At 43.1% G+C, this 14,943-nt stretch overlaps 1 protein-coding gene across 1 annotated transcript in view; it reads right to left on the bottom strand.

The window, feature by feature from the left end:
• Positions 1–6,855: 6,855 nt before the first annotated feature.
• Positions 6,856–14,943, bottom strand: part of GUCA1C (guanylate cyclase activator 1C) — a 123,670-nt gene continuing 115,582 nt past the window's right edge. The window contains exon 4 of the mRNA XM_068269333.1: positions 6,856–13,403. Coding sequence (XP_068125434.1) covers positions 13,273–13,403 — 131 coding nt within the window. The 3' untranslated portion in view covers positions 6,856–13,272. The remainder of the gene's footprint in view (positions 13,404–14,943) is intronic.

The raw sequence follows: 14,943 nt of genomic DNA, 5'->3' as shown, positions 1-14,943 counted from the left end.
CGACACTGTGTTGGGAAAGGAAAACTTGCTAAAAGCGGTATGCCCGACAGTGTCGGGTATGCCGCTCAGGAGATTTTTTACTTAACTGTGGGCATCCGGACTAAGTTAGCTGTAGGGGGGCCAGAACATGATGGCTAGCTATATGTGGGAGAGAATTAGTGTGGGCCCCTCCGTGATCTCCCCGCTTTAGTGTTTTTTCCCCCCTCCCTCACTCCACAGCGATACTGCCTGAAATGATCCCCTCCCCCCTGCAGCTGCATGCCTCTGTCTGTCTCCCTCTTCTCTCCCTTCCTCCCGCTGCAGTGTTGGTGGGTGGTCGGTGCCGGTACTCACCGTGCCTCTTACCTACGCTGATCACAACACCAGCTCCGATCCTCTCTGACTACAGTACCGGGCGCGCAGTTTGATGACGGTACTGTAGTCAGAGAGGATCGGAGCTGGTGTTGTGATCAACGCGGGTGAGAGGCACGGTGAGTACCGGCACCAGCCACCCACTAACACTGTGGCGGGAGGGAGGAAGGGACAGAGAGAGAGACGGACGGAGGCATGATGCTGCGGGAGGGGGGGGAAGAAGGGGAATTATTTCAGGCTGTATTGCTGCGGTGAGGATCTTCTACTGGACACCCATGGCTTCCTAAGTGTACAAGGCACCTATGACTAACCTATACTGGGACACCTGTGGCTGCTAATGTGTACTGGGCACGTATGGCTAACCTATACTGGGACACCTATGGCTGCTAACATGTACTGGGCACCTATGGCTAACCTATACTGGGACACCTATGGCTGCTAACATGTACTGGGCATCTATGACTAACCTATACTGGGACACCTATGGCTGCTAACATGTACTGGGCATCTATGACTAACCTATACTGGGACACCTATGGCTGCTAACATGTACTGGGCACCTATGGCTAACTAATCTATACTATGGCACCTATGGCTAACCTACACTGGGGCACCTATGGCCGCCTAACCTATACTGGGCACCAAGTACTGGCTAACCTGTACTGCGGCATCTATGGCTGGCTGGCCTATATTGCGACACCTATGGCTGGCTACCCTGTACTTGGGCATCTATAGCTGGCTAAACTATCCTGGGGCACCTATTCTTCGCTGCCTATACTGGAAGCACTTATACTCACCATTGGCGTGCTGATCCCTCGTCGTGTACCTCTGATAATGACATTGACCAGCGATCGGTGTTGATGACGCCAAGGTCATTCAGCATGAACATCTTGCAGCAAACTTTTTTTTTGTATTGAATCCAATACAATAACTGGCAGGGGATTCCAAAGACGGTTGAGCAGCGCATGGTGGGCGACACAGGATGGGTAATGTATAAATGCACACACGAGGGCACATTTATACACTAGAGGGGCAGCGGCAAAGCAGTGGACACGGCCAGTTCCCAAGAGATTTCATTCTGATATCGATCAGGAATCGGCCTGCGATGTATGGGCAGCTGACAGATCTCCCTCTAATCAAATTCTATCAGAGAGCGTTTTGTCTCTTGGTCGAATCTGCCCATCACCGCTAGATGTATGGCCACCTTTTCATTTGTATTAGTGCAGGTTAACCACTTGCCGACCACACGCTTATACCGTGCGTCGGCAAAGTGGCAGCTGCAGGACCAACGACGCAGTACTGCGTCGCCAGCTGCAGGCTGATTAATCAGGAAGCAGCCGCTCGCGCGAGCGGCTGCTTCCTGTCAATTCACGGCGGGGGGCTCCGTGAATAGCCTGCGGGCCGCCGATGGCGGCTCGCAGGCTAAATGTAAACACAAGCGGAAATAATCCGCTTTGTTTACATTGTACGGCGCTGCTGCGCAGCAGCGCCGTAAGGCAGATCAGCGATCCCCGGCCAATCAGCGGCCGGGGATCGCCGCCATGTGACGGGACGTCCTGTCACTGGCTGCACAGGACGGATAGCGTCCTGTGCAGCCCCGATCACCGAGGGGACAGGTAGGAGAGGGAGGGGGGTGAATGTCGCCGCGGAGGGGGGCTTTGAGGTGCCCCCCCGCAACTAGCCTGCCCACCAGAGCGATCAGACCCCCCCTGCACACCATCCCCATAGGGGGGAAAAAAGGGGGGCGATCTGATCGCTCTGCATGAAACCTGATCTGTGCTGGGGGCTGCAGAGCCCACCCAGCACAGATCACAAAAAATAACACTGGTCCTTAAGGGGGGGGGGGGGGTAAAGGGTGGGTCCTCAAGTGGTTAAAGAGACACTGAAGCGAAAAAAAAATGATGATATTATGATTTGTATGTGTAGCACAGCTAAGAAATAAAACATTAAGATCAGATACATCAGTGTAATTGTTTCCAGTACAGGAAGAGTTGAGAAACTCCAGTTGTTATCTCTATGCAAACAAGCCATTAAGCTCTCCGACTAAGTTAGTCGTGGAGAGGGCTGTTATCTGACTTTTATTATCTCAACTGTTCCTGGACTATTTACTTTTCCTCTGCTAGAGGAGAGGTCATTACTTCACAGACTGCTCTGAAAGACTCATTTTGAATGCTGAGTGTTGTGTAATCTGCACATATTATAGAATGATGCAATGTTAGAAAAAACACTATATACCTGAAAATAAAAGTATGAGAATATTTTCTTTGCTGCTAATCTTCTAGTAATTATTCATAGTACACAACCAATTCATTATATCATATATTTTTTTTCGCTTCAGTGTCTCTTTAAGCTGCTGCAGCTCAGAAGTGTAAATGATCAGATTTAGGGGAGTCCTTTTGAAATGTTAGTTTTGTGTTGATTTTGTGTTTCAAGCTTTTATCATATTCAAAATGTACACTAGACCCTTGCTTGGCACATTTTGGTGAGTTACAGGAAAAAAGGCTATGAAAAATAACTGGATCACTTTATGCCCAGAAATCCAGCAGAAACTGAATGCCAGGGAGGTTAAGAATGACATCCTATGGAAGAACCTGGCTATCGCACTGCTCGCCACTCTCACTCGGATTACGGCTCCTCTTCACCACACAGCTGTGTAGAACTGGAGCAGAGGCTAACTCAGAACACAGTGAGTAGCACTATAGCTTCCAACCAGGGAGAGCTGCAGTATGAGTTATAGTGTTATTTATAAAAATTAGCACTTTATCCCATTTATACCCCTCATGTCTTCAGTGCCTTTACCCAACTGTACAACCTTCTACAGAATGTTCTCTCTCTACAGATACACCTCCCCTCATCTAAGACAAATCTCTCCTTGGGGAGAAAAGCAGGCACTTGTAATGAATGTACTTGGCTGGCTGTTATTTCATTCACTCACAGCAAGAAATCTCCTGATCCTCTGCATAGCACATGCTGTTTGCACAGATCCAAACAAGCATTACTGCACCAGGTTTGCTGGCAGTCTGTAACATGGAATGGTGAAGTGATCAGGAAACTTTTTGGGTGAAAGAATGCCAATGTCTATACTAGATTTTAGTATGACCCTTAAAGAGAAACTGTAGTGAAAATAACCTAATGCAGGGGTCTCAAACTCAATTTACCTGGGGGGCCGCAGGAGGCAAAGTCAGGATGAGGCTGGGCCGCATAAGGGATTTCACAATCGAGGCGCATCGCCGCCTCTGCCCGCCCCTCACTTTCCCTTCACAGAGAGGTGCGGGGAGAGGCGGCGATCCGTGCGGCGATTGACGTCAGGAGGGGCAGAGCTGAAGCTGAAAGCTCTGCCCCTTCCAGGAAATGCCGGCGGATTGCCCCCTGGGCGATTTGGGGGGTGTGCAGCCCTCGTTTAGCGGTGGGGATGCGGTGGATTACTTGGGAGCACTGAAGCAAACTATAAGAAAGCTTTTGCCGGCGAGGGCCACAAAATATTGTATCGAGGGCCGCAAATGGCCCGCGGGCCGCGAGTTTGAGACCCCTGACCTAATGGAAAAAAAATGCTTATTACCTTCAATATTCATTTATTTAGTCAGTGTTTGCACCTTGTAAAATATTTCCTCTCCCTGTTTTACATTCTGTAATTTATCTCAGGCGTCAACATCTTTAGTCCTGCCAGGTGATCTCTACGGAATGTTTATTTACTGAGAGTTCTATGCACAGAGAGAGAGACACTGGGCCATATGCAATTCACATTTTCTCCAAGTTGTTATTTTTTACATCTTGCCAATAAAATGCCTTCCAAGACATCGGGAATCAAGAAAATACTCAGAATAATTTTGACAGTACTTTTTCACCTACTTTTAGTATAAGTTTTAGTTTAAGTTATTTTAAACATAAGATTAAAATGTTTCTCCTAAAAGAAAAGTTAGGTGAAAAAGTGAATTGCATATGGGCCACTTCTGGCTTGGCATTTGGAAACAGACGTCATTTCCCACAATGCAATGAGGTTCACAGACAAAAAACTGTCAGGACACTGAGGGAGGGCTTTTGTCACAACATTAGACATAAAGATGTTCCTGTTGATCTATTCAGGAAAAGGTAAAAATTTCTTGTGAGAAAGGGGATATCAGCTACTGATTGGGATCCTGGGTAAAGCTACTCTTTACATCTAAAGATGTGGGTCTTTTTGGTGGGGAAGCTTTGCATTAAAGAGGAACTCCAGCCTAAACAAACATACTGTCATTAAGTTACATTAGTTATGTTAATTAAAATAGATAGGTAATATAATCTCTTACCCACTCTGTTTTAAAAGAATAGGCAAATGTTTGTGATTTCATGGGGCAGCCATCCTTTTGGTTGAAAGGAGGTGACAGGGAGCATGAGACACAGTTCCAGCTGTCCTGTGTCCTGATCACCCCTCCCAGTTGCTAGGCAACGTGAATAACAACATAGGAACTCCCATCATGCTTTGCACAGCATCAGGGAAAAAAGCCCGGGACGTTTTCTTTGATGGGGAGGAGCTTAGCTAGAAATGCAGCTAAAAATGATGCTTTGGTAAGAAAAACAAAGTTCTGATGCTGTGAAACTGTTAAAGAAACACCAAGCCTTTCCAGTGCTGCTGAGTAGATTTTTAGTCCAGAGGTTCACTTTAATCTCTGCCATGTTTGCAGCTGAAATGAAGGAATTGCCTTTTTATCAGCAGTAGTGGAGATTCACTTTAAAGTGGAAGTACTTTTGATACTTACTCCCATTGCACCCCAATTGGTATTTATAATTATAGATGTACTCACTGTATGTTATTTAAAAAAGAAGCCATTCCGGGGGAGAGACACATGGCTCATGTACCAGTGGAAGGAGGGAGGTTCCGGGGGAGACACACATGGCTCATGTAACAGTGCCCTGGACAGCTCACAGTGGTATTCACATACCCCACTGGAGCACCCTTCCTGGGTCTTTTTTTTCTCTTATATAAGATTTTGCTCAGGGTCACACAGTGTCACAAAGAGACAAACACTTTTATAGGTGTACACTCTCACAGCTAATTAACATATTCAGGAGGGAGGGGCTGGAGGAAGGAGCTGGCTGGCAATTGACACATACCAACCAGCATATGGAGGTATACTCAACTAGACAGCAGACATAAAAATGACAACATCTGAAAAGTAAAATAATACTTTTATTACTTTATTATTATTATTATTATTATAATTTATTATAAGAGTACTAATATTTATCACGTTTTAAGTGAACAGTATAAAAAAAATTAAAATCTGGTCCACTTTAGGAATCAGATGGCAAAGATAAAACATAGCTCACAGTACTCTATATATATATATATATCCAGGGACTAAATCAGATTCCATCGAACTTCTTGAATTTTTAAAAAAACATTGTGCTACCCATCCGAGCGTCTTATTCAGTTCAAATTAATTATGGGACATTTCCCCGGTTCTATTCCTCTATGGGTAATTAAATAACTGTAACTTAGGCATTGTGGTATCTAGTCCTCTAATGAGGGAAACTTTAATTTTCCAGTACATGACCAGAGGTGTGGAACTCCAATTACACTAATCCAGTTATTATGGCACCTTGAAACTTCGTAAGGCAAATGTTAAAGTGAAATTCAGCTCTTCCCAATAATTTGCTATAAACATGTAACAAAGCTGGGTAAATTCAAATGTACACCATAAACAATCTGAAATAACAAGTAGCATTAATCCTAGAAATTCAAAGAGCAGACCTGAAGAGATTGCCTTTTATTCAACAAAGGTTAACTGTTTGAGTAACATGGCTGAATTGTTAAAGTGGTGGTGCACTTAAAACTAATTGTGCTTAAAAAAATAAAATCAGTCCCTAATAAATGATTCCATATATTTGCATATTTTCCTTTATAACTGTTCTTAAATACAGGCATGTCATTCTCAGTATGAATAGTATAAACTGTTACGCTATGCTTTTACGAATGCAAACAAGCTACCGGCTGTGGTGATCTATACTTTAGAAGTCTCAAACTTTCCTCTTAAAGAGACACTGAAGCGAGAATAATTCTCGCTTCAGAGCTCATAGTTAGCAGGGGCACGTGTGCTCCTGCTAAAACGCTGCTATCCCGCGGCTAAACGGGGGTCCCTTCACCCCCAACCCCCCCCGCAAAATCAATGACCAAAATTGGTCGTAGATTTTGCTGCTCTTGAGGCAGGGCTAACGGCTGCAGCCCTGCCTCCAGTGGCGTCTATCAGCGGCGCATCGCTGCCTCTCCCCCGCCCCTCTCAGTCCTCTCAGTGAAGGAAGACTGAGAGGGGCAGGGGAGAGGCGGAGATACGGGCTGACAGACGCGCGCGGGGCAGGGCTGCGGCGGTTTGCCCTGCCTCAATCAGGAAGAGATCCCTGGCTGCACGAAGGGGATTTCGGGGGTAAGGGACCCCCGTTTAGCCGCGGGATAGCGACGTTTTAGCAGGGGCATACATGCCCCAGCTAACTATGAGCTCTGAAGCGAGATTTATTCTCGCTTCAGAGTCTCTTTAAAGTGAGTTAATACTCCAAAAACTAAAATTTCAGTAACTACTCTTAGTCACATAAAAGAACATTTGAAAGCATTCCAAGTATTCCTTGTGGGTAAAATCATTTATTTTCACTGCTTAGAGCATTAGAAGCCTGCCTATCTCTGGTCATCGGGAAAGGCAAGAATTTCCCTGTGCCTGTGTCCTCATTCTGCCCCCCATTCTGCTGAAGTGACATGCCTAAAATGTTGTGGTCTGCATCAAGCTTTCACTTACAGGAACTTTATTTAGATTCAACTCTACATTTCAGACAATGGCCTCAATTCACTAAGATCATGCTGGAGATAATAAGGCAAGAGAAAACTTACCACCACACAGTAAGAGGGTTATCTTATCTCTTCATTCCTTAAGTTACCTCCTCTGAAGTTAAGTTACCTCCTCTGTAGTTATTTTCACACGCAGTTAATTAACAGCCTGTCTTTAACTTTAGAATTCTGGAGTTATTTTAAGGATAGAGTTAGCTTAAAGACAGAAGAGTTAACTTTAGGTTTGCCTGAGGTAAAATGTTTCCTGAATACGACATGCCTCATCACCATGGCGATCACTCTAGAAACGTTATTAAAGACAGGAGATTAGCTTGGTGAATTGAGGCCAATGAAGCAGTTTCAATCCTTAGATGGCCCACCTTTATTTTCACATGCTGATGACTGCAAATCTCTGATATCACAGGTGGGAGCCAACCCCTAACCTGTCTCTAAAGAGTAACTCTAAAGGTGGCCACTAATGGTCCAATTTCTAGCGAAAAATCATTAGAGCGATCAGAAATTCTGATCGGATGAAAAATCGTTTACTACACCATCAACGAACCAATCGTTGCTTTCTATCTATCACAACCAACAAGGAAATCCAAATTTTGGTTTGACAAAAATCCAATCGGACGCCTATTTTTATAATCCTTTGTAATCGATTGCGCCCATCAACTGAGATTATTTACAACCAATCCAATCAGAATTTATGATCGCTGTAATGATTTTCCTCTAGAAATTGGACCATTAGTGGCCACCTTTATGATCTGCCTTCCCAGAGTTTCTCTCTTGTGAAGTATGTTCACTTTTTGTTGTTTAAAGGGAACCTAAACTGAGAGGGATATGGATGTTTCCTTTTAAACAATACCAGTTGCCTGGCAGTCCTGCTGATCTCTTTGGCTGCAGTAGTGGCTGAATGATAGACCTGAAACAAGCATGCAGCTAATCCAGTCTGACTTCAGTCAGAGCACCTGATCTGCATGCTTGTTCAGGGGCTATAGCTGAAAGTATTAGAGACACAGGATCAGCAGGAGAGTCAGGCAACTGGTATTATTTTAAAAGGAAAAATCCATATCCTTCTCAGTTTAGGTTCCCTTTACGAAAACTCCTTTTGTATGGCACAACAGAATTATCTTTTGAACCTGATGGTTGCAGTGCTAACAGCAGCTTCTGCCCAGCTCATTGATAGTCTGGCGGCCATTTACATGAGTCACAGTTATCGGAAGGATGAAAATCTATCACTAACACTCATTTCCATAGAAAGTATTAGCTGCCTCCAGCCTGACAGTTCAGAAGATCAATACAAATAAACATCAAGACAAATAGTGATACCGGGAAGGTAAAATAAATTATTTTCAGACTGGAAGTTGTAGATTGGCTTATAATGCCTGTCTTTTTACGTTTGCTCATACTGGGAAAAAAAGCCTATTAATGAAAAGTAAAAAAGAAATGTCATCCATATGCAAATTTCCAATCAAATGACACTGAATATTTTCAGGGGCTAGACAGAATATAAAATAGTTGATCGATTGACCAGCAGCTTGTAAATGTATCAGCCGCTGGTTAATAGATCAGCAGTTCTTGGTTCTGATTAGCCTCTACAAATTGTGGGTCCCAATCAGGAGGCAAAATTTCCATAACTCTAAAGGTGGCCACACACCATACAATTTTTTAAATATATTTTCAATTCAAGAATTGCAATACATTTTTCTGACTGATTGTAACATTTCAAAAATCTGACCAATGTACCAATTATTGAAAACTCAGAAAAAATTGCTTGGGTCTGTACATCAAGTGATTGACAATCTACCACACAACATATCATTTTGATAAAAATTGATCAAACAAATCTAACACCCTTGATCTTCTTTTATCAAATACAAACTGGAAATTCAATCAGATTTCTCAAACGAATTAAAAAAAAAGCTTTTGATTTTTCGGGACAACCGTGTAACGATTGTGGAACTTTCTCCGTGATCAGCACACAACGCGTGCGCTGATACGGCGGAAATCCTCCACAAGCGTATATTTGCAGGCACCCAGCAAAAGGTGCTACGCACCCGTAGAGGGAAAATTCCTGTCGGCAGATGGCGCTGGGGAGTGCAGAGGAACCAATCCTCTGTACCTCCACAAATGCCAGACAGGAATTTGTACGAAGCGCAGAACGCAATCGCAAGAGAGGCGATTGCGAATGAGAATGAGCAAAGGGACAGGTTGTATGTGTGTGCGCCAACCTAGTTGCCACCCCGCGACAGTGCACACACAACAGCAGATATGAAACAGGAACGCGATCGCGAGAGGTGCGATCGCCAGACGTGACACAAGGCAGATCAGAATAGAATACGAGGGTAGCAAAGGCACAGCAAATAATACAATGAGAAGATGCGGAAAATAACAAACGCTAGCTAACCGCGAACACCGCACTCATTCGCAACAGTGCACGCGGTTATGCGCGGTCTCCACGTGATAAGCACAATAGAGACAAGCACGCCTAACTAACCATCGACAGACAAACATGAAACAGAGGACGCGAACGCTTGCTTAACGGTTACCTCACCGAGCCTCCAGCAAGCGGTCGTAGCAGACAAGACAGACACACGAAAACAGGGACAAGCGAGAGATAAGATCCACAGCACTAGTGAAAAGTGGCTAGCGCGATCCAGAAGACAGCACAGAAGGATCCACAGCGCTAGCGAAAAGTGGCTAGCGCGATCCAGGTACAGAGTAGCAGAACAGAAGGATCCACAGCACTAGCGAAAAGTGGCTAGCGCGATCCCAGGAGACAGAACAGAATGATCCACAGCGCTAGCGAAAAGTGGCTAGCGCGATCCAGAGAGGCAGAACAGAAGAGATAGCTGGTAGCAACCGCTGCACCAGCTATGCTCCAAGAACAGAGATCAGAACGACTTCCTATCGACCACCGCTGGGACAGGACAATCGCAACAGACAAACAAAACAGATAAACAATCCTAACTGCACTAGGGAAATCTGCCTAGCACAGTTTCCAGGAATAACTCTAAGCTGATCTTCAAACAGAGAGTAAGGCTGACACCCAACCAGGAGTGTTACATAGAACGAAATCCTTATGACCAGCGAAGCATTGTGGGAAAGACATAGTACTTATAGTACACGCCTCCAATGAATGTGGCCAGGCAATTTGCATGACAACGTATGCAAATTCCTCTGCAAGCACAAGCTGCAAAACTGACAGAAGCTCTTCTTTCCAGAGTCCTGCAGCATGCAAACCTACACAATGGTCAAAAGGCTGGCTGCCTGCACAGGCAGCTGAGCAAATCATCACAAACCGATTGTAATTATTGGATAGGTGTAAAACTGGATCTTTTAATTGGATGGTGTGTGGCCACCTTAATATGTATAATCCAGACCAATATTCTTTGCTACACAGAAATTGATTTCAGCTGTAAAATGTTTAAATATAAATTTTGCAATGATTGCATAAGTACAGGTCGGAGAGAGCATTTTACCCTATAGCTATGACGGGGTAGCAATTGGAGCGGTGCATATAACACTGAGGAAATATATGTAATAAAATAAGCCCTGACCAGAACTGTTATGTATAGAAAAAATAAGTATAATTCTTCCGACTCGCTACACTTAATTATGTACAACATACGATGTCGTGTACGATATCATTCATGAAACAGCCATAAAATTTATTTATTTTTAGCCATACACTGTTAGAATTGAATCTTCTTCTTCAAACACTCCCTATAGCTTCTTATCCCAGTTCTTACATAGGTTTAAAGTCATGAGCCATATAAGTTGATAAGACAGTCGGCTAACATTAGATACATGGCTTTGTCTGGATAATGTGTTTCTAATCCAGTGCTCAGGCAATTGCATAAGCGTGACTTTGACATTTGCTAATTAGTCAACAAATGCTAGTAATTTTAAAAAAATCTTAGAAGATTATCTACATTTTGGTATGTATACACTCAAAAACAGAATTATTATTATTATTTTTTTGAGATCTTAGTGCATGTGAAGCATTCATGGAAAGAAGTATATCTTGTTTTTTTGTGTCTTTGTATATGTCATAATTGTGATACGTAAACTGAAAAGCAGTAAGTGCTGGGATCTTCTGGGAAAGGGAGAGGTTTTTTTTTTACTGACACCACAAAGTTTTTCATGGACTTTACTGACAGCCCAGATTTGTTGACTTTTTTACTGACTGTCAGTAAATTTACTGACGGTTGGCAACATTGCTCCCCCCTCCATCCCTCCTCAGCAACAGAGCCTGTATGCCAGTGACGCATCTGTACAGACTTGGCCCCAAGCGGTTATCTGAGGGATCGATGCGTCACTGTTTGTACCTGTTTGTACCTGTGCTTTCAGATGGCCACTAACCATCCATTCTAGCTAAAAATCAATTAAGCCATGAGATCATTCTGATCAGAAGTGAAATCATTCACTACAACATCAACAAACCAATCTTTGTTTCCTATCTATCACAAAGGACAAGAAAATCCAAATTTTAGATCAGACAAAAATCGAATTGGAGGACTGTTTTTATATTTTTTTTCCATCAATGGAGATTATTTACAACCAATCTGATCAGAATTTCTGATCATCAAATGATTTTTCGCTACAATTTGGATCATTAGTGGTCACATTTAGGCTGCACTCAGTCCTTTGTAAATGGGTTATCAGAGTAACGATCAGCTATCAGATTAAGCAGTAGTATTTTTTTATGTAAGCCTTTAACCACCCTAGCGTTACGGACGAGCTCAGCTCGTCCTTGAACGCCGGGGTGGATAGCTCCGGCTAGTCTTTTTTAACAATTTAAAAAAAAAAAAACATGTAGGTAGCACTTTGCTAGCTACATGTTGTAGGCGATCGCCGCCGCTCCCCGCCGATCCGCCGTTACCCACCACGAAAGGGCTTCCCCCAGGCGCATAGCGCAGCCTGGCCAATCACCGCCAGGCTGCGCTATGGGGTGGATCAGAACTCTGCATGACGTTGATGATGTCATGCTGTCATGTCCAATCGTCGCCATGGCGACGACAGAAGCCCAAACAGGAAATCACATTCATCGTGGGATCACAGACGCGTAAGTATCGCCAGAAAAAAAAAGGTAGACGGGGAGCTGAGCCAATGGGGGAAGTCATGTAGCTAGCACTAGGCTAGCTACATGACAGAAAAAAAAATTCTGAAAAAAAACCCGGCCGCATGGCCGCGGGAATTAGAACGCCAGTGTGGTTAACCAATTTCTGAGATGGACACTACTTAAATAAAATGCAGTCTGCCAAAATGGATATGCTTCAGAATATTGCTGTTGATTCTCTCCAGTCTCCTGCATCTCCCCCTTTCCTCTCTCCATAGCAATGCTGGGTGACGCAAGGCATGTCCTCCTCTATGATATAGCATTGGATGGTTGACAACCATCTAAACTAAAGTCTATGTAAGTCGAACATTTAATTTATCTTTCCCAAAAGAATGACATGTACATCTGAACATTGTTATTGACTGTATTTTCTGAGAATCTGTATAAAAAGGGTATACATAACAGTTCCATGTAAAGTATTGAAGCAATGCATTGTATCAAGCTGCCATAAGTAGTTCTCCCAGGTAAGTTTGAATGACCATAAAACAATGTGATTTGAATATGTACAATGATTTCATAAGCATCGTGTTAAGGTTATGTCATAATCACTATGTCCTTTTCACATACTTCTGTTTGGGTTTGAAAGCCGCAGAGAGCTTTTTTACTGCTAATTACAGCAACGATTAGTTACACTAAAAGGTCAGACGGTACCTTCTTTATTCTTAACTAATCCAGATGGAAGTCAATCCCTTTTAAATTCATTTAAACTGGATTTGAATCAATTAATAACTAGGAGATTATTTTCCCTGGCATGTTGAAGGCTGGTAGAGTCTTGTTATATTCCATAAAATAAGTCTTTTTCTTTCAAGCGATGACTTTGAAGGACGGCACCATATATTACTTTTACAGCACATCTTGTAAAGTCTCAATAATGGCCTTACTTAGAATAATCACTGAGCCATCACTGGAGAAATCCTCATGGAGCAAGACATCTTCAGTTACTGAAGCGAGGCATATTCTTGTTGTAAGACGGAAAGCAATATTTAAGAAGGCAATGTGCTTATTAGATACTTCTCCGTCTTCCATTTTGTATAGTTTTTAGCACATTAGAGAGATCAAAGCTTTTTGAAATGATCTCCAATAGGTCAGGGTCCTGTTGTATCCCATTGATAAATTCATCTAATGTTAGTTCCCCTAAAAATGAAAGAAAATGAAACAATTAAAAATAGCCTATAAGGAAAGAGCATTTAAAAATGCGAGGATGATGTCAACAAAATTCTGTAAACAATCTGCCTTGATGATCAGAATATGACCAGTCCTGTGCTATAAAGTCATACATTGCCACTGGTAATAAGCAAAAACTCTGCCAACTTGCTGATCATTAACATCCATGGTCTAGGAGGAAGAATTTGGAATTAGCTTATTAGAATAGGCTATAGGGGAACTCTGTGCAGGTTAAGTGGGCTGGTCAATCTAATAAACTAATATACAGAGATGGTAAAGCTGCATCTGAGCAACCTTATTGCCCCTGAAGAATGTTTTATACTGCAAATCGCAAAACGCAGTTGCAAACACAATGTGAGAAAAAAATATGAATTTGCAAAGCGTTTTTTCAGCAATTTTTGCGCAATTAAATTTCATGATTTTCTATAGATGTTAGCAACACAAGGAGAGCCGCAGAAGAAATGCAGCATACAGGATGCTCGGATAATATCAAATCACAATTGGACTGCAGTAGTACAAAATGGTTACTGTGAATCTCTTTACTTTGAAGATGTCCTTGCATTTTGTGATTTGCATGCAATCAGAAATGGATTGCAAAATGTAGCAAATCGGGTCTAGTTTAAAACAGCCATATAACACCATAACACCATTGCCTGGGTCTTTTACTTTAGAACCTACACAGCCGCGACAGCGGGGCAGGGCAATGGGCACATTTCCTGCCTGGGGGGGGGGGGGGCTGGCCTGGTGGCGTCCCAGTAAGCGTACTATTGCCAGGCTATTCAACCATCGTGGGAAAAGGTTGAGCAGACGCATTCGGCAGCCATACCCTGAGCATGCTAACTTAGGGCCAGTGAAGCTTATGCTCCACATTCCATAGCTTCAGCCATATCTACAGTGGGTTGCAAAAGTATTCGGCCCCCTTGAGGTTTTCCACATTTTGTCACATTACTGCCACAAACATGCATCAATTTTATTGGAATTCCACGTGAAAGACCAATACAAAGTGGTGTACATGTGAGAAGTGGATCTAAAATCATACATCATTCCAAACATTTTTTACAAATAAATACCTGCAAAGTGGTGGGTGCATAATTATTCAGCCCCATGAGTCAATACTTTGTAGAACCACCTTTTGCTGCAATTACAGCTGCCAGTCTTTTAGGGTATGTCTCTATCAGCTTTGCACATCTAGAGACTGAAATTCTTGCCCATTCTTCATTGCAAAAAAGCTCCAGCTCAGTCAGATTAGATGGACAGCATTTGTGAACAGCAGTTTTCAGATCTTGCCACAGATTCTCGATTGGATTTAGATTTGGACTTTGACTGGGCCATTCTAACACATAGATATGTTTTGTTTTAAACCATTCCATTGTTGCCCTGGCTTTATGTTTAGGGTCATTGTCCTGCTGGAAGGTGAACTTCTGCCCCAGTCTCAAGTCTTTTGCAGTCTCCAAGAGGTTTTCTTCCAAGTTTGCCCTGTATTTGGCTCCATCCATCTTCCCATCAACTC

Source organism: Hyperolius riggenbachi, chromosome 2 (genome assembly GCF_040937935.1).
Source record: "Hyperolius riggenbachi isolate aHypRig1 chromosome 2, aHypRig1.pri, whole genome shotgun sequence".
NCBI classification, from domain to species: domain Eukaryota; kingdom Metazoa; phylum Chordata; class Amphibia; order Anura; family Hyperoliidae; genus Hyperolius; species Hyperolius riggenbachi.
The sequence above is the reverse complement of the archived record's forward strand: the minus strand, read 5'-3'. Positions and strand labels throughout refer to the sequence as shown.